The 18,737-nt window shown below is 39.6% G+C and overlaps 1 protein-coding gene across 1 annotated transcript in view; it reads right to left on the bottom strand.

The window, feature by feature from the left end:
* Positions 1-18,737, bottom strand: part of dnah7 (dynein, axonemal, heavy chain 7) — an 83,795-nt gene that overhangs the window by 10,947 nt on the left and 54,111 nt on the right. Inside the window, exons 45-60 of the mRNA XM_062431326.1 lie at positions 18,062-18,242; positions 17,661-17,846; positions 16,075-16,238; positions 15,128-15,282; positions 13,177-13,367; positions 9,534-9,667; positions 9,104-9,439; positions 8,724-8,850; positions 8,221-8,415; positions 5,935-6,027; positions 5,615-5,791; positions 5,249-5,410; positions 4,607-4,807; positions 4,173-4,334; positions 3,048-3,233; positions 1,291-1,428 (exon numbers count right to left, since the gene is read on the bottom strand). Coding sequence (XP_062287310.1) covers positions 1,291-1,428; positions 3,048-3,233; positions 4,173-4,334; positions 4,607-4,807; positions 5,249-5,410; positions 5,615-5,791; positions 5,935-6,027; positions 8,221-8,415; positions 8,724-8,850; positions 9,104-9,439; positions 9,534-9,667; positions 13,177-13,367; positions 15,128-15,282; positions 16,075-16,238; positions 17,661-17,846; positions 18,062-18,242 — 2,788 coding nt within the window. The remainder of the gene's footprint in view (positions 1-1,290; positions 1,429-3,047; positions 3,234-4,172; positions 4,335-4,606; positions 4,808-5,248; positions 5,411-5,614; positions 5,792-5,934; positions 6,028-8,220; positions 8,416-8,723; positions 8,851-9,103; positions 9,440-9,533; positions 9,668-13,176; positions 13,368-15,127; positions 15,283-16,074; positions 16,239-17,660; positions 17,847-18,061; positions 18,243-18,737) is intronic.

The following is an 18,737-nucleotide window of genomic DNA, read 5'->3' as shown; positions in this document are numbered from 1 at the left end:
ACTCCATCGAACTCTAATTTCAACTCCAAGCCTAGAAATACTTATGGAAATAATATTTCGATTTGTTTGCGGCAACCCAGCTCTGTAGCTGTCTCAATGTACTCTTCCTGCATATGAAAAGCTGAAAGAGGCACGTATAGAGCATGTTTATGTGGGCACATACAGAAAGATACTCTTGTCTGGTGTTATATGTAGATCAATGGCACTTTGCAGGCGATGCTGCACTTCTGTCTTCTTCAAGTAGTTCTCTCGATGTGAAATCCCTTAGATTTGATTTGCGGCAAACATAGACTGAAGCTGGGAAGTGGTTGGATATAATCCTCAGCAAGTTATATGCAGCAAACTAGTCTAACTTTGCAGGGCTGAGCTATAATGATGTGGGATCACACGGTTCCACCAAAGCCACTGCGAGTCACCCTGTGTCTCTGCAGTGTCAAAGGAAAGCAACCTAATAAGAAGGATTTTTTTTTGTACTTTGAGAAGTCTCCCTACAAACAACTAAAAAATATATTTGTATTTTTCTCTTTAATTAATGTTGCATAGCACTTTTGAAGGGAGGGTGATTAAATATTTAAGGCAGGCAAGGACACTTACACAAGTATCTTTGTGTAATATGGAGACTGGAGGGAGGCTTATTGATCTTGTGCGTATTAATGTGAGTCTGTGCTTCAGTGTTTGGGTCAACGGTTTTAATGTGTGTACTACACTCTTGGTTTGTGTGTTTGTGTGTGTCTGTGCGTGTCATACATTTGCCGGGAGAGATGCGTGCTCTTTACAACTTGAAAATCTACCAAGTGAGCACTTGGGATGTTGGCCAAGAGGGGGCATCGGTTTTGGAAGCCACCCAGAGCTGCTGGTGCTGAGAATTTTTCGTTCACGAGTATCAGTGCCAGATCACATGGCTGCTTCACATCTGATATTTTTGACACTATTTTATGGTCATGATCCTTCAGGTCATTAATGGCATTTTAATGAATTCAGGCCCACACTGCTGATACTGATTGAGTGGTCTGCTACATCAAATCTTTGCCCTCCATCTTCATTATTACAAATGGCATTAAAAGGAAATCTTGTCAATAAGCTTCATATTCAGAGGTTGCAGTAGCTAAAATGAAATATTTTACTTTGTATTGTTTTGTAAGAGATGGATCCAAAACATTCAGATGTATTGTTTATGTTTAAGTGTGTGGGTGTGTGCTTGTGCTTTGTGTCTGCATGCATGTTACTTAGTTACTGACTAGTGGCTAATCAATGTGGTATTTGGTGTATCACATGTCCAATTATATTTACCTGTGTGAGCAAGATGCTGTCAAGCAGTAGCTGCGTCTCAGCCTGATCCTTGGTGATATCTGCGTTGGCGTTCATACCAAAAATCTCCGGCGACGGGTTGAGTGGCAGTGACTTGGTGTATTCTATGTAACTGTTATACTGCAACAGAGATGCAGAAAACAGAGGCAGAGAAACGGAGTGAAGGAAGAGGACAATTTTTAATGCAACATCAGGAAACATCTCGAGTAATAACACTCATTGAAAAACAAGTCAACTCCTTAGATTGCTGACATTTATTATAATGACTATGTAAATGTGACTTCATGAATAAAAGATGTTGTTAGAGGGGGGTGCAGCACTAGAGAACAAAATGCCAAATAAAATGGAGAGCGCCATAGATTGCAATTGTGTTAACAAATATATCAGCCCTCACTGGTGGTGGCCGCCTGCTGTGCCTTGTTACACACATTTTATCTTCTAATGACTTTTTAAAGGAACCGAAAAAACAGCGCTATGCAACTGTGAGTCCTGTAATATGCTTTGTTGAAATTAAAAATACCTCTTCATGGGTGCATGTCTGTCCAGACTGTTATATTTGCAGTGAAGACTTTAAAAGAATTGAATAAAAGGTATTAAGTGTTTTTTTCATTGAATGTGTTTACATGCTTGGCTAATAAAGCTGATTCAGAACACAAAGTTGCAGCTGTGACAGTAGACGATGCTTCAGATGTTGGATGTTGCTAAAAATTCTAAAAACCCGAAAGTCACCACAGTTTCAAGGTGGACATCTAAGGTTAGTGTCATTGATTCAACCAAATGTGAGATATGGTCACAATCTCCCCTTCTGTTCCTGTGTAATGATGTTGAATAACAGTCAGAAAAGGGTTTTGGCAGAATAATATGATGTCACAGTGAAGTTGACCTTTGACCTTTTGGATCACTTCATCATTTCATCCTATTAGACATTTGTGTGAAACTTTGTCCTAATTAGCGCATCAGTTCTTGAGTTTTGGCCAACATGTGTTTTGTGAGATCACAGTGACCTTTAAACCTTTGACCACCAATTTCTAATCAGTTCATCCTTGAGTTCAAGTGGTCAAGGTGTTGCTGGGATATCACATTTGCAAGAGTTGGACAGACGGACAACCTGAAAACATAATGACTCCACCACGGCTGTTTAACTTGTCCTGATTTTTAGAGGCAGCTTTGTGCAAATGATGGGTGAATGGTCAAGGAACTGACTCATTTATATGAAATATTTAAATAAGCATTTTAAATCAATGTCTCAAATCGATGACTATTTCTTCTGGAACTCACAGGAAAGTGCCTAAATATAAATACAAACTAAATATCACCACTTACACACTAGTATTCATGCACAGTATCAAAAAAAAATTGTGCATAAGCTTTGGTGGAATAGATACTTGATATGAGCAAGACAGCAGGGAGCTACTTTCCACCTGTTTATTTTCTTCTTTGGCAGCACTGAAAGTAAGAACTCTGCATTTAACACCAGCTAAATATAACTGAGTGAGTTATAAGTCAGTTCGGTGAGATGTTGTATTTAAAAAGACTTTTTCTATGTAAAGTACACTTTTTTCTCTAATAATAGCATACAGTTTTTCCTAATCTCTGAAACTCTTACGTGCATGTTTCGAGCTTATGGCCAAATTTAAGCAAAATATATGATTTATGAAAAAAATTCATTGCGATGTTAACACCAGTGTTTTCAATGATTTTCAGCAAATGTACTGTATGTGATTTTCAGTGTTTCTTACATCTCCATCAGCTGGTGCAAAGTAAAGCCCACTGGGGTCAAACTTATAGTCCAGGTCCTTGATGACCTTTGAAGTGTAGAAGATAGACAGGATTGTGCGTAGGGTCCGTCTATCCCAGTCATCTGTCACACGTCCTCCATAGTTGCATTCACCGGTCATGTAACGGATAGCATCAAACGGCACTTCCTGCAGGACCAAATCATGTGTCTTACAAGGGAACCTAACCATGACCATGTGTTAAAGCAGCAGGACTCAAGAGGAGGGGATGGGTGGGGTTATTGAGCACAGTAGATTTCATTGAACGTGTGTATACATGCATAGTTGTGTGTGCGTTATTCTGAAACAAGAAACCTGGCTGAGATTCAATTAGGACGTGATAGAGATTGGAAAGGGTGAGGTTGCGGCTATCGTGGCATTTTCTGGAGAAGGATTACACTTACAAATTCAGTGACACTTGGCTACATGATGAAAATGTCACTGGATTGAAAAAAGACACCCTTGGTAGTTTATTTCTGCTACTTTTTCTGAGCTAGAGCAGAGAAATTGGGAATGGTGGGGGGTTGAAGTGCTATCTGTTTGTGGAAAAATGTCAAGAGGGTTTTTGAATATGGCTGATGAAAGCAGATACTTGAGTGAAGAGGAACCCAGCTATAAAAGCCAGAATTCCCTTTCAGGCTTAGATGTTCAATATATATGTAGGAGTGGATGGTGGATGGTGGATGGTGGATGAGCATCTGTGTGAGACAGTGAGACTTTTATTTTCTGGCAGAGAATTATACTCAGTTCATGTGAGTGTATGTAAAGTATGAAAGAACAAGGCTACATATACAGCGCCAGTCATATGTTTGGACACACTTTCTCATTGAAGTGAATGGGAAGGCGGGTTCAAACTAATAAGCCTGCTCTTATAATACAGCTGTGCTGTATGTTTATACATCTTAATGCAAGATTTGATGTCAGAAAGATGTTGTATGAACTAGCAAAATGTGCCAAAATTGTCATTGTATATTAGGATTATATAATATTTGGATTATCTATGGTTTAAATTGGGGAAAAAATGCTACATTTCACTGAATAAATATAAAATGCATCCATGAAGGGAAATAAAAACTTTAAAATAACAACCTGGTACTGTTCAAGGAACATGTGTAGCTGCTGTACAGAGATCCGAAGGTCGGTCTCATTGAACTCATAAGGAATGTTCCAGCCTAAAGGTCCAAACTTCCTCCTCTCCTGGGCCAGGGCATGGAAGAAACACAGGCTGTACAGTAGTTTCTTGAACACAGCCTGACAGTTGGAGAAGCACAAACACACATACACACACACACCCACACAGACAAATAAACAGACACGTTTGTGATCAAAGCACAGATGGAAGGCATGGTCTAACATAAATAGTGGTGGTTGTTTAGTATTTCCACTATTAAAACAGACACATTCTGAAATTCACAGCAGGGGTGAAAACAGACACAAAGGAGCGCAGAACACCCAATGGTGAAGGCGTGACAGATATGCACAGCAAGCTACCGAGATACACACACATACACACACAAACTGACCGGTTTGCTGCAGCTGCCAAAGAACTCGGGGTCAGAGATGGGGTCCATTAAGAAGGAGCGTGCAATGTTGGCGCGGAGGCCCTTTGGAGCCTCATTGGTCATCTTCACCCCATTCTGGAGCACAGCCACGGGGAAGGTGGGAGATGGGTAGCTGGTAAGCCACAGCCTGAAATCTGGGTGGGTAGTGTCTGGGTTCAGCTCCTGCTCGGAACAACAAAGAAGTACAAAAAAAAAAAAAGAATATGATGGAAGAAATGCATTAGCACTTTTCCTATTTGGCATTGAGAAGGCTGGAGAGGGCAGAGTGCAGCCTCTGTGCTGTATTAAAATGCAAAAACATTAGGCAGCTTATTGTGAGGCATCCAAGCCAGTTTTTTCTACATTGGTACTTATGTGTTTTACATTTGAACAATTACAAATGTCAGTTTTACTTTCAAACAACTGATAAGTGTGCATTGAATGTAGAAGCGAAACACAAAAGGCTTGAAAGTGAAAGCTGGAAGACAGGTTTATATTAGAAAATCAACAATATCACTGCATGAAACACTATTACTGTGTGTGTGTGTGTGTGTGTGTGTGTGTGTGTGTGTGTGTGTGTGTGTGTGTGTGTGTGTGCGTGCATGTGTGTGTGTGTGTTCTGACCTCACAGACTCTCTCCAGTGTGGACATCCATGAGGTGGCCAAGTGGCAGTTCTGCAGAACCACCCAGGTGCCTTCTTTGATGGCTGTTTCAATCATACACATGGCAATAGGACCCTGGCCTTGGCCCAGAGAGAGGGAGCTCAGCTTGTTACCGGTAAAGCCCTAAGGGATAAAAACAAACGTGCACACACTCAGACTCACTTATGTGCCTGCATTTTAACCACAAAAGGAGCCAAAATAAATGTCAGTGCTTTTAAGACCTGTGTGGTAGCCTGGTAAATCTGAGGGATTCAATTTATCCCCTCCTTTTGAGTTTGTAGAGACAGCGGGCTTCAAAGCCGCTGAATTTTCCAGTTGTCTCCGTACCTTTTCATCTCCAAACTTGAGCAATGCAGCCATGGGGTCTGAGCCGGGGGAGAGGATGAAAATAAGAGGGGCACAACAGTGACTGTCAACGAAGGCCGTACTCAGGTTGAAGGGTGGCGCCTCGATGAAGGGACGACCCAAGCTGTCGGAAACAAACTCCTGTACCATGGGAGTCATCTATGGGGCACATTAATTTAATAAAAAAGCAGTCCTTATAACCTGATACAATTCTCTGAAACAAGATAATACAAGACAATAGAGACATTTTGCATCCAGATAATGTCCAACCATCTTTTGAAAAAAACACCATGTGAACTGACCTTGTCTGGTCTGAGACAACGGATCACCAGCATCTTCTGAAACTTGGTCAGCTTCTCCTGCCACTCATCAGGGAAGGGAGTCTGATGGGGACTCTGCAGACATGCACAGAACAAACCATACTGAATTTATACCTTACATAAATGAGCGTTACTTCACATTTACAGGAGTAAAGATTATGCATGATGGTTCTAGATATTAGCATGACTCAGTTTTACATGATCGTTTGAAAAACTGGCAATATTTCTTCACCCTTTTTTCTCTCACTGGTACCTAAATCTAATCACTATAGTTGAGTGACGGTCCTGGAATACAATTAAGTAAACCAGAGGAGTGCCTGATGAGTCACACAAATGACTAAATGGCACTTTATAATGCTGTTATAATGAGAAAATTCAGTCATTTAAGAAGCCTCCCCCTCATCAGGTTACCTCTGAGAAACATGCAGCTACATGCCATTTTGCCAACTTTTCTGGGAGGCGTCGAGGGCGGATTGGGTGGGGTTGTATTTTATCGAGCTGTTGCAAGATTAAGCAATGCAATTAAGCCAAACGAGAGGTAATCTGTAATGTGAGTGAGGGAGGGGAGTATTGGGGGTAAAGATAAATATCTATGAAAAAGGAAAGATGTAGGAAAATGGAAATAGTGGAAGGAGAAAGAGAAAAACCAGCGGGTACTGGGTCAGAGCAATATGTTTGATTAATTTGTGGAACCAGAGGAAGTGAGCAATGGTAGTGAGAAGTTTTGGAAATTATTTCCCTGAGGCTGTTTGTCGAGAGACTTCTGGCTATGTGTGTTGGCAGGTGCTTTGAGACGGATACACCTATTTAGGGTCTCCTGGGGATTCTCTTGTGTGTACGGCGGTGTGTTGAGCGTGTGTGAGTTTGAGTGCCTGTGCGCTTGATTGAACAGCTGTTCTTGCATCAAGATTGAATAAATGTGAATTCTGCAACTGGAACAAACTAGATTTAATTAGATAGAAGTGCTGTGGCTGATTCTGTTGATTATAAATCAAAGATGGTGTGTGTGTGTCACAGTAAAGAGACAGGCATGTGTGCTGCACACATGCTTATGTGCACCACACACTGATTAAACAGCTGTTCTTGAGTCTAGATCACATAGATGTGACTACCACAACAGGGACAGAATAGATTTAATTAGATAAAACTTCAATTTAAGATTCTTTATAATTCAGAGACGGATAGGGAGTGTGTGTGTGTGTCTGTGTGTGTGTGTGTGTCTGTGTGTGTGTGTGTGTGTGTGTGTGTGTGTGTGTGTGTGTTTGTGTGTGTGTGTGTGTGTGTGGGTGTGTGTGTATCTGTATCAATTAAACCTGACACTATCTCCCTCTTACACTTCCTGTTCTCCCCATCCTCTTTTGGCTCTCAAAAATCTACACCAATCAAACTGGTTTGAAATATAGAAAATAAGAAGCAAAAAACTTTAACAACACCGGTGGCAAAAAGGGGGAGTCTCATACTAAAAAGACTGCAACTGTGCAGGATACATACTTGATTTGTCTTAACTTGGGCTGCTGAAACCTCATTTAAACTTCAAATAAGTTGGCACATTAGGAAGGAATCTTCCAATGGTCAGTATGAACAGGAGAACAAGATTACAGCAAGCAAAAGCTATTTTCAGCGGTACAGGTGGGACTGTATGAGTGTTGTGGGAAGTGGAAGCACTTCATCCAAATGATCTACCCTGCTGAGCTTCATGGTGGGTGAAGCTGCATGGGGTTCATGTGCCTGGCCCAGGTCTGCCTGTAGTCATTCTTTTCATCATCTTGAATTTTTATCATACTTGAAAAACTTAAATAAAGAGCTTCCTATACTCCATCTAAGTCGCAGCTATCATATTGAATGTGGTAATGGTTTGTCTTTATGGGAAAGCTATAGTTCAAGCCGGTGTCAAATAGCTCTGCCTAATATTGTATCTATAAAGCCTTATTTTCCACATATGCTAAATGTTAACAAATTATTCTGTAAACTAAATAAAACTTGTTCTTGTGTTATATTATGTGTGCTAAATTCGACCCACTTTAAAGACAGCTAACCACCACAGCTACTAACCACAACCATAGTTTCAGGTGAAAGTTTCTACAACAGAACAGCAGCCTTCACCAGCCACATCAATGAACATATTGACTAAAGTATACATTTGGGAGAATTTACAGATTTCTGTCTAGTTCTCTTGGATATTTAAGATTTATTGATACTTTTCTTTATATGCTGATTTAAAAAAACTAAGAAACACATCCGACACTCGCAGAGCTTAATGGCACTTACTGGGCTGTCAAAGACCGTCTTCCACTCATTCCTGTGGCGAGCCATGTCCTGCCGCAGACCTTTGAAACGCTCCATCTCGTCCAAGCGGCAGATCTCGTCCCAGGACTTCTTGGGGAGCCACGTGCAGGGATTCGAGTGGGGGTTGTCCAGGCCGACACCGCCCGTCAGAAGGAAGCGCCACTCCCCCTCGTCCACCTAACACATTAATTACTGTCATGCAGCTATTTAAGTGTCATCACAGTAATAGATTAACCAGAAAGTGGGATTAATTGATTTAAAGGTTGACCATTTTGGGGATCATGTTTGGATAACAATTTTATGCAAATAGAGTATACAAGATACAGATAATCTAAAATAATAATGGAGACCAGCTTGTTTGATGTACTAGCCACACACTAATAAACCAATCAAACAGCAGTATTTGATATTTCCTTAAATAACTTGTTTGGTTTTGTTGTAAATCTGTGTGTATGTGTGTCTCCAGCTTGTGTATATATTCCTACCAGGTTGATGTGCATGAGCAGATTGACACTGAGGCAGAAGGAAAAGAGCAGCTTATCCTTCTCAAACAGCGAGCGACACACATTGACATACAGTGTGTAGGTGAAGTGGTCTCTCAGGATCTGTAGCCTGAAGAAGATAAATATGAAAACGTTTTAATTATCCTTGTTTTGTGAAATGAAAATCCAAACCAAACAGAAGTAACAAATTCATCCACAATCATGCGCATTTATTTTTTGTTACACTTGACATTTCTTTTAATAGATTACAAGCCAAATTTGATTTTAGAGTGGAGAGAAAGCTCAAAGTTATGGTTTGATTACCTGCTTAAGTGACATTTAGGAACTAGTATTAGGGTGATACATTTCTCAGCTCCTCTTACCTCTTCTCCAAGTCGTCACTCTTCTCTGAGTTGTCAATGGAGCTGATAAAGAGGTTAATATACCAGGTGAGGGAGTACTGGTACATGGGCTCAATGTTAGCCAGGTCAGCGATGGAGAAGAACAAGATGGCTGAATGAGTGGCAATGGATGTATAGCCCATACGGGTCTCATCAATTTTCTGCTCCGTCACTTCAGCTACAGCCTGCTTCTCTGTGATTTCATTGGCCAACACCTTAGAGCAGGAGAGGATCTTGACGGCTGTCTCGTCCTCCAGGATGTTGCCCTCGGAAGAGGAGAGCACCTCTAAGATCTTGTCCTCAATTTCCTTCAGTTGTCTGACAAAGAATACGCAGGCAATTTTTAGATGTCTACAGTTTCCACTTTGAAAGAGAAGAGATTTTATTTGGTTATAGAAGGAAATTACTTGACCTTTTGTTCTCCGCTCCCTGCAGGATGAGAGCCTGCTTCTCTTCCTCCAGGTCGGGCCTCTCTCGGGCCACTACGATGCCCAGCAGCTGGTCCTGGATGCCCTCTGGGGTTATCATGAAGTTCAGCAGGGTCACCTATGGCACAGAGGAAGAGACGAGATATACACACAGGCATACAGAATACAGACATAAACATGCACAAATGTGTTTTTTCTTGCTCCATCCTTGCTGGAATATCTACGTCAGGTCTAGTGCAGCATTGATAATTTTAGCTCAGTCAGTGCTGCACCCCTCGCTAACCCACTATCCAATCAGTTCCAGTAACACTTGGCAAGGTCCAGGTAGGATGCATTTACTTCTTTACTTTTCTTTTTTTTCTTTTCTTCAAGTATTGCAGCCAGAAGTGAAATAGTGTGTCTTCATCACAGCCTTAGTCATCATACTCTGCACTTACCTGGAGGTTAAAAGCCTATATCTGCTATCTACTCTCTGCCCTAATAAACGAGTGCACTTCTCCGGGGCCTAACTCCATTTCTATTGATGCCGCGGACCCACTCAGCTGGTGGTAAAGACTCAGAGCTCATATAAATCTCCCGTTTGTCCTTTTCACACATACACCCTTCTTCTTCGCTTCCCTGCGTCCCCTGAGCTGCTTAGGGCTGGTTTTACTAGATGCTTGCCCTCTTGTATTTGAAAGTATTGCATTTCAAATAGGGCTTAATGGGAATAATGGAACCCGCACAGTACTTTACTGTAGGCAAAAAAAGACTTTAACATGAAAAAAGAAAAAAAAAGAAAAAAACACAGCATAGAATCAGTTGTGAAAAATGAGTTGAATCTATCTAATAGCCACCCATAAAAGTGGGGCCCCTGCAAATAGATGCTTGAAATGTGATCTTCAGTAATGCTTTCCAACCCCTTGCTTCTCTATAATGCAATTTCGTTTAATGCTCCTTTTCTAGGAATAGGATTTTTGTTTTGGGAGGGGGGAGACCACGTTCCTCTAGGGAAGGTGTTATCAGTGAACAGTGATCCACTGTGATGCTTAAGTTACAAAAAACGTGCTGTCATTTGAGTGGTTTGTTACAATAAGTAAATACTAACCAGGAAAAGTAGAGCTGATCTATCCGCAGAAATAAAGAAGTTGTTTTTTTTTTTTTTTAACAAAGCTAATAACAAATTAGCAAATAAGCTAACAAATAATTCCTAACTGAACTCAAACTTTAAAATAAATTAGACCTAACAGCCACGCTAGCAGTTCTGTGAGGCTATACCTAACCCTTACATACAGTTTGGGTCAAATGTGACCAATTTTGACATTTGACAGCTGTAAAAACACCCAAAATGTCTTTGACCCTAAAATGTGTTGACTTTTCCTAAAGTGGGCCAAAATGCACAAACATTTTAATATTTTAAAATGTTATACTTTTGTATAAGTGCTACAAATCTTTGTCCATTGAAGCTGTTCCAGGTCAAATATACATAAACCCCACAGTTCCACAGAATTCTTCTAATATCCAGTTTCAATAAAATACATTTATTTAATTATTGCTATGATATATTTTCATATCTTAGGTAAAATAGGACATGATATTGTTTGATAGTAACTGTTTTTCCTCCAAAAACGAGTGGTGTAAAACCTCTGTTCTGATATATTAATCAAGGTTTAATCAGCCATTTATTGTTCAGTCAGCTATTGTTGTATGGACACTTTTTATGAGGAGATTCTTAGACCGGGTCGAAATTGACCCAGAACATCAAGCGATGTAAAATATGAACAGTATGTAAGGGTTAACATCAGCATGATAACATGAATTACCATCAATATGTATGGCATGTTGATGTTTAGCAAGTATACTGTTTATCACTTTTAACCATATTAGTTTAGTGTGTTAGCTTGATAACACTTGCTAATAAATCTAAACAAAGTACAAAACTATAAGGTACAGGTGAGGGCATATGAAGGCAGGTAGCTGATAATGATTACAAATTAGAAAAATATTAATTTTGACTTTATGAAAGCACTAGATGAACAGTTAGAGGTTCACCAAAACGATCACAATTCATCCTGAGGGGAACGTGAATGTCTGTAGCTAATTTCATGGCAATCTATCCAATAGTAAAGACATTTTTTTCATTTTTTTCATAAGTTCATGGTGGTATAGACCCTTTCATGGCTTACATCACTGTGACGTCACAGCGTTAGCTGGAAGCTTGAGGCAAATACCTGCAAAAATGTCGTCTTGCTGTGTTTTTGGTGCCAAAACCGCAAAAGCAAAAACACAAACTTAAAGTTTACTGCATACCAGCCACTGCCAGTCGTAGACTACTTTGGTTGAACGCGATTAAATGGAAGGATTGGACTGAAAATATAATCAACAACGCCATCATCAGTTTCAGCCTGGATAACGTTATGGGTTAGACTAAATTGTGACTGAAATTACGTTAAGTTAATCATTATTTGGGGCTGCAGTAGTTGTGGTGACAGTAATAATATGTCAAGGAGTAGCAACTTGTATAACTTGAATAGCAGTAAGTTAGTAGTTGTAGTAGTAGAAGTAGTAGCAGCAGCAGGCAGGTGTAATAACAATAGCAGAAAGTCAGTATTAGTAGTAAAAATAAAAGTCACTGTAGAAGAAGTAGTATGGAGTTAGTAGTAGTAACGTGAGCAGTGGCAGGCAGCAGTAAGTTAGTAGCAGCAGCAGTCATGGTAACTTTAGCCAGAGTAATTTAGCTCTCGTACTTTTGCAATGGGAGCAAATCTTGAACATGTCCGTTCACGACATAGTTATAAGTGTCTAATGATTTGTATGCCTTCATTTTTTCTTTTGTGTAAATGCTCGGTTTGTCAATTAGGTAGGTGTAAATGTCTGACCATTGTAGGGGGGTGTGGGGGGGGGGGGGGGGGACAGTCCTGTCAAATTGTCCATCCAGTGAGTGAGAGTGTAGGGGTCAGTGAATGTCGTCCCGTCAGTCAGTGTCAATTTTTAAAAATAACACACACAGTCTCGGAGAATTAGTGTATTTACATATTTACTAAAATTAGATTTTCCTTGACGCTAACCGGCGTCCGTTAAAACACGCTAACCGCCGTTTACAAGCTATACCTTTTGAGATGTTTTGCCTCCAACTAAGCCCCGCCCCCAAAAATATGTCACATTCTGTGAAAGGGTGTATAAGAGGAAAAGTCACAAGGAGACATTAACTGGGAACCGTATATGTTTGTACAAAACCATCAAATAGTTGTTGAAGTATTTCAGAGTGAAGTGGTGAACTGACCACCTGATGTCCATAGAGCCACATCATTTGATTGGCTAAAAACTCAAATTGTGGAAAACGACACATTATGTCACATTAGTAACGTCTCCCTCACAGGAAACAGCCTGTAACCATCCACACATTTTGGGTTGCATGTCTAAATCAGTTCAATTATGTAAAATTAATTTAACACATATTTTCAAATGTTATAATTTGAATACAACAAAAATGTACTTTTGTTTTGTGTAATTAAAGATTATTCAAGATTCCAATCCCTGTATTTTCCATGGTAATAATAAGATGTGTTTCTACAATGTGAAGTTAGTGAAAGCACACTGAGAAAATATAAAATAAAAACAACAGTGCCTGAGGCAATTTTCCACTACCTTTACAGAGGTCTCGGGCAGGTAGTGTGGGTTGCGTAGCTTAGTAGTGATGTAAAAGCGAAAGTCAGGAGCATATTCGATGGTAGAGTCTCCGAGGCGGATACACATGGCACCACCCTGTTTAAAAGTCTGTCGTAGCAACAGAGGCTCCAGGATAGGGTCCAACTCCTCACCCACGTTCTCCAGCAGCACTGAAAGAAAAATATTCAAATTTGATCAATATTTTAAAAACCAGGGGAGGAACACTTTATTCAGGAGAGAACTGTTTATTATACTTAGACATTTACAAACTATATCACATGGGAGCTGTCCAATTCAACCACAGCTGTCTAAAGTTAACTAGATCAATTCCCCACATTAGACAACTCAGATGTGCTGGTTTGGGCCTTTTTGCTGCTCCAGAGTCCGGATCAGTAACTAAAGATCATCATGATTTTGTTAGATTCTCGGCTCTGGAGCAGCATTCCAGCTCTTTATTTAATCTGACCTTAAAACCTGTTTTGTCAGCATCTATATATATTTTTGTCTAAATCGCCTCTTTTATGTATGCCTTATTCTCTTACTGGGATTACATTTTCCTACTGTGTTATATAAAGGTTTTCCACTTTATTTCATGCTGTTCATATTTTCCAGGACCCTACATTCTGTTATTGTACGCATTTATTATAATGCTTTTTTTCAAGTGCATTGCTGGGATATTACAAGAGTGCAAGAAGAAAATGTATGTGCATACATGTGCAATACCAAGAAATAAGTAAGGCAAGTAAAATGTGTTTTATACCCATGACATCATTATTAATGTGATTTCACATTACGTATGATAATGCTTTTCTCATGTTAAACCCATCTATAATTGACAGTATGCCTTGAGGACTACGTTTTTATACAGCATTCAGGCACAGAGACAAATCTCTCTCACAAGATTGTTAACTAAATTTGGTTAACCTCCAAATTGCTTCAGAGCATTATTTTTGTCCTTGTACATCACATCAGTACTGTTAATATTTCAGTAGATTTTACTGTAGTTTGCATCATTGAATAAACACATGCCTAGCCTATAAAAGAGATCTGGCAGGAAAACATTAGTTCAACCATGCTTAAAGGAAGAATACTAGCAGATAATCAGGATTACAGGCTGCAATACAAACAGCAAGAAACCGTAAAACTGTGAAATAAGAGAACAGGCATTGGAAGGCAGAACTACTGGATACCCTCTGGGGACTATTTTGCACCCTGCAAGGACAAGCTACTCTCTGAACTGTTAGCATTGTAGTCTGCCAGTAAGCAAAGACCCAATGGCTGGCTGACTCAGGTCATTATTCAGATGTCTTTTTAATGGCTGTAGCAGCTTCTCTTTCAAACGTTAAATCTCTTGCTGTTCCGTCTCATACTCCCTCAAAATCCTATGAGAAGACTAAAGTATAAGTATGTTGCCAGGGCTGATTGTTATATTGTGTGCGTTTGTAAAGAGATGGTAGAGTATATTCAGAGAACAGCTTGTGAACCAAAAGGTCACATCCAAACTGTAACAGTGGGGATTGAAGCAATTGGAAAAAACCAACGACAATAAATAGTTACATCGGCCTACACATGTCATTTTGGCCCTAATGCTGGGCAGGAAAAATGTCCGCGCAAGAACACTAATGGATTTCTCTTGGGCTTGTGTATGATTTACAATAGTCTAACGTACTAATGGTGCAGTAGGGCTGAATAAAGGCTCTCTAACTCAGAAATGCTGCTTATATGAATTCCTTCTCTGCAGAACAGAGAACAAAGGGAGGGAAAAAAAATCCTTTGCACAGTAAAACTGAATCCCTGTGGTAAAGAGAGGCCTCATCAGGCTGTAACAGGAACTGCATCAACGTGGGTGAGGCACACACACACAGAGACAGACAGCAACAGCAGAAGCATCAAAACAGACACAGAACAGACACATATATTTATGCTTTACCTGGCGTGCCAAACTGGATGCAGTTCTCAAGAGTGCGTACAAAGTCCCCATCACTCAGTTTAATGATATGCAGGCTGTTTGCTTTCTCCATGTTTTTCACCCACTTGTTGGCCTGACCCTGGGGGTCAATCATCAGAGGCCACCGCCTGGCATTACTACAAACACACACACAAACACACAGTAGAGTAGTGAATGATAAAATGGTGCCGATTTGTCTGAATGAGGAGTTCTTGTAACTAACCATGAAGCATCACAACAGTAGGGGGGGGGATGTTGGAGGACATGAAATGAGATGTAGAGAGCTGCTTAGGGGTGAACATTCACTCTGAGCACAGTTAGACAGCTCACAGTTGGGTGGCACACCAGGGGCCATAGCATTGTGATTAAAAAGCAATGTTGCTGCTTCACTTAAACAAACAAGCAGATGTCTTGACAATGTCATATGGGCTCATAAGATAGGTTACAAAGCTCTGCCTTCATCTCTCTTTTCATTAGGGGAGACTGATTGATAATGAGCAATGCAATCCTGATACTAGCTTTACTGTAGTCCATTGTGATATAGGTACAGCAGCTGCCAAATACACACAGTTATGTTAAAAAAAACTGGAAACTATTTATTTCACACAGTAGGCAAGTGTACAGCGGAGTGGCAAAAATCAGTTTTGATAAGGAAATTCACGCTCAGAATAAATAGAGGCCCTTCGTGTTAAGTAGATAAATCACTTTGCCTCTATTCCAGCAACAATTTGCAGGTGTACCGCAACAGTAAAGTACTGCTTTGTGAAAAATGTTAATGTAAACACTGGCTGTCGGCAGATACAGAAAAAAGTAGCTTGAGGTCTACAGTTGGTGCAGTAATCTCTTAATAATAAAATGCTAAACACTAAAGTAAAACTGATGCTTTTTCCTCTGAAGATGTCAATCTTCATTTTTTCATGCATACTCACGAGATCATGATACCGTTGTCTATGGAGAAGCTGTCTGATGGCAGGCCAGCAATTGTCCACGCACGAATCTTTACTGGTTCGCCCAGAGAGTTGGACAGAGACATGTTGGGGGAGCACGGGATCTCTCTGCTTTTACAAAGATTCATCCATTCCTCTGTTTGATCCTGGAGAGGAGCAAATTTACATTCATGATTTACTTGAAGCTTCCCTCCAGACATGCTTTAAGACATATGCAAATATTCAGTTTTTAATAGTTAATTTTTTCTGGCATGGTTTTTTCCACAATAAAAAAAATTAAAAATTAAGAATGTATGAATATGAAAATATTTTTCTCTTCAAAAGTTTAACTACTGGAAAAAGTCTCCTTCCTCGCTGGACATTCTCCAAATTACTCAAAATAATCATACTCGTAAATACACACCTTAAATTGAGATTTAAGGTGAGCATAGAGCAGCTTTCCACCTTCAGCAGATGAATGTGAAAACAACCTTCTAGTGTCAATCTCTGCACATGCATCATTCTGCATGGTGAAACTCAAATATTCAGAAGAAGGAACGAGAGGAAAAACTTTTTTTTCACTTTCCTGCACACCCAGAACCAAACATACAAACACTTCCCTCTAAACAAGTGAGAGCATATGCTAGTGAGCAACTCAGCAGTACAGAAAAATGAACAGATGCACACAGACAGATCATTAAATGGAAAAAAAGCAACATTCCCAATCAGAAACACACAATCACACACTTGAATGACAAAAATCACTAACTTGCTCTCCTCATTTCTGTTTTTCAACAGCACATTGGCCCTCCACATAACATAGTACAAAAGATGACCTTTAAACTCTAGCTTGGTCTTGGAGACATGTGAGGCTCAGCATGTGGTTTTATCAAAGTGCCTCAGTATATCCGGAGTGTTTACTTTATACCAAACTGCTCTCAAGCATTTGGCTTTTATTCGCCTGAAACAGTGCTGCAAAATGCATAGCTCGAAGTGTGCCTAATAGAAATGAATCATAACTCTCTTCTTTTAATGGGAATGTTAACTCTAGATGTAAGAGGTATGCCTGAGGACGTGTTAGAAAAAAAGGTATTTTTTAAAAATCATGCACTTTATACTAAACGGCTTGAACAGGGAAATTGATCATCCCAGAGACAAGTGACACGTTCTGAAGAAGCTGAGCAATGTTTGTCAAATCAAAGATGATAATGAAACTGCAACTGATGCCTTGTAACTTTGTGATCTTTGCTCAAAAACACTTGAATGACTGTATGAAGACATTAGAGAAAGTCTGACCTCTGTAAGTGTACTCATAAACGAAGGTAGAATATGGTAGAAAGAAAATACTGTACCGTACTATATACACATTTAAACTCAATTATAATTCCACCTAAAAATCTTGTGTTTGCTGACATCCACTTGTTTAACTCGTTAATTTAAGGACAGTAAATTAAATGATATGAGGGTGATACCAAAATCAAGTGCTTCAAAATATGTATGTAGGTGCAGTGCTTTAAGTACCATATTATAAGTAATATGGTCAAGTTACAATCCACTTCAAAGTATGTACTATCTTGTCCCTCTGTTACCTGTCTGTAGCTGGAGGTGAAAGCTCCCAGGTAAGCCACTATGCCTGCTGAGATGAGGATGTCCCCAGTCAGGTTGTTGTAGAGCTCTCCAAGATTGAAGGCCATTTCACTCCAACGTGTCTTCTCTCCACCCAGGCCTCCAATCAGCTGCTCAGCTCTCTCAAGCTTCTTACTGCACAAATCCACCTGGAGTACGTCATCAGAGGAAAAATTGAAGCAAAAATGTTTTGCACATAAGCGGTTTTCCAACGTCAAGGAACTGAATGAAGGTCAAGTTTGCCGAAGCTCATTATTTCGTTTTACCTCATATGATGAGCCCTAACCCATTACAAAAACTCTAAAATCAGAAACAATATATATAAAATATGATATACAATATGAATGATATAGAAAACACAAACCTGATTCTCCAGTTCAGCCTTCTTGTTTTTGTTGGCCTCTAAAGTCTCTTGAAGCTTTGCGAGTTTATCCTGTACTTCTTTGAGGGCAGCCTGCTTTTTCTGTAGGCTCTCCATGGCCACATGCAGCTCCCCTTCAGCCTGTGCCAGCTTCTCCTTCTTCGGTGCCACCACCTTGGCCACTCTGCAGGACACGAGAGACACATTTCATTAATGAGATTTACTGATTTGAGGCAACTGTTAATAATTAAATAACATTTACAAAATAAGAAACATCTCATGCTGTGCAGATTCTTGATAATAATGATAATGATGCCCACACTGTCATAACACAATATTCTGTGAAACGTAGTTTGTCTTTACACATATACATTAGTTTATCTGCGGCAGTGGAAAAAAACAAACAAAAACAATTGAAAATTATAGGTAATAAAAAATGATATCAACAAATAAATAGCATTCATTTAGATTAAATGTTCTGTTACATGCATGAAAGTCATACTATTTATGACTCCTGTTTATTTATTATTGATCAAATTTGATAACTTCCTGATGGCTTCATTTATACATATTATTTATACATAGCATATGATATAACATGATATAGTTGTACCCGTGTTTACTGTCTCTCTGTACTTTGAAACTGTCAAATAAATACAAAAAAAGAAAGAAATAATAT

This window comes from Scomber scombrus, chromosome 13, assembly GCF_963691925.1.
Source record: "Scomber scombrus chromosome 13, fScoSco1.1, whole genome shotgun sequence".
Taxonomy (NCBI): Eukaryota; Metazoa; Chordata; class Actinopteri; order Scombriformes; family Scombridae; genus Scomber; species Scomber scombrus.
The sequence above is the reverse complement of the archived record's forward strand: the minus strand, read 5'-3'. Positions and strand labels throughout refer to the sequence as shown.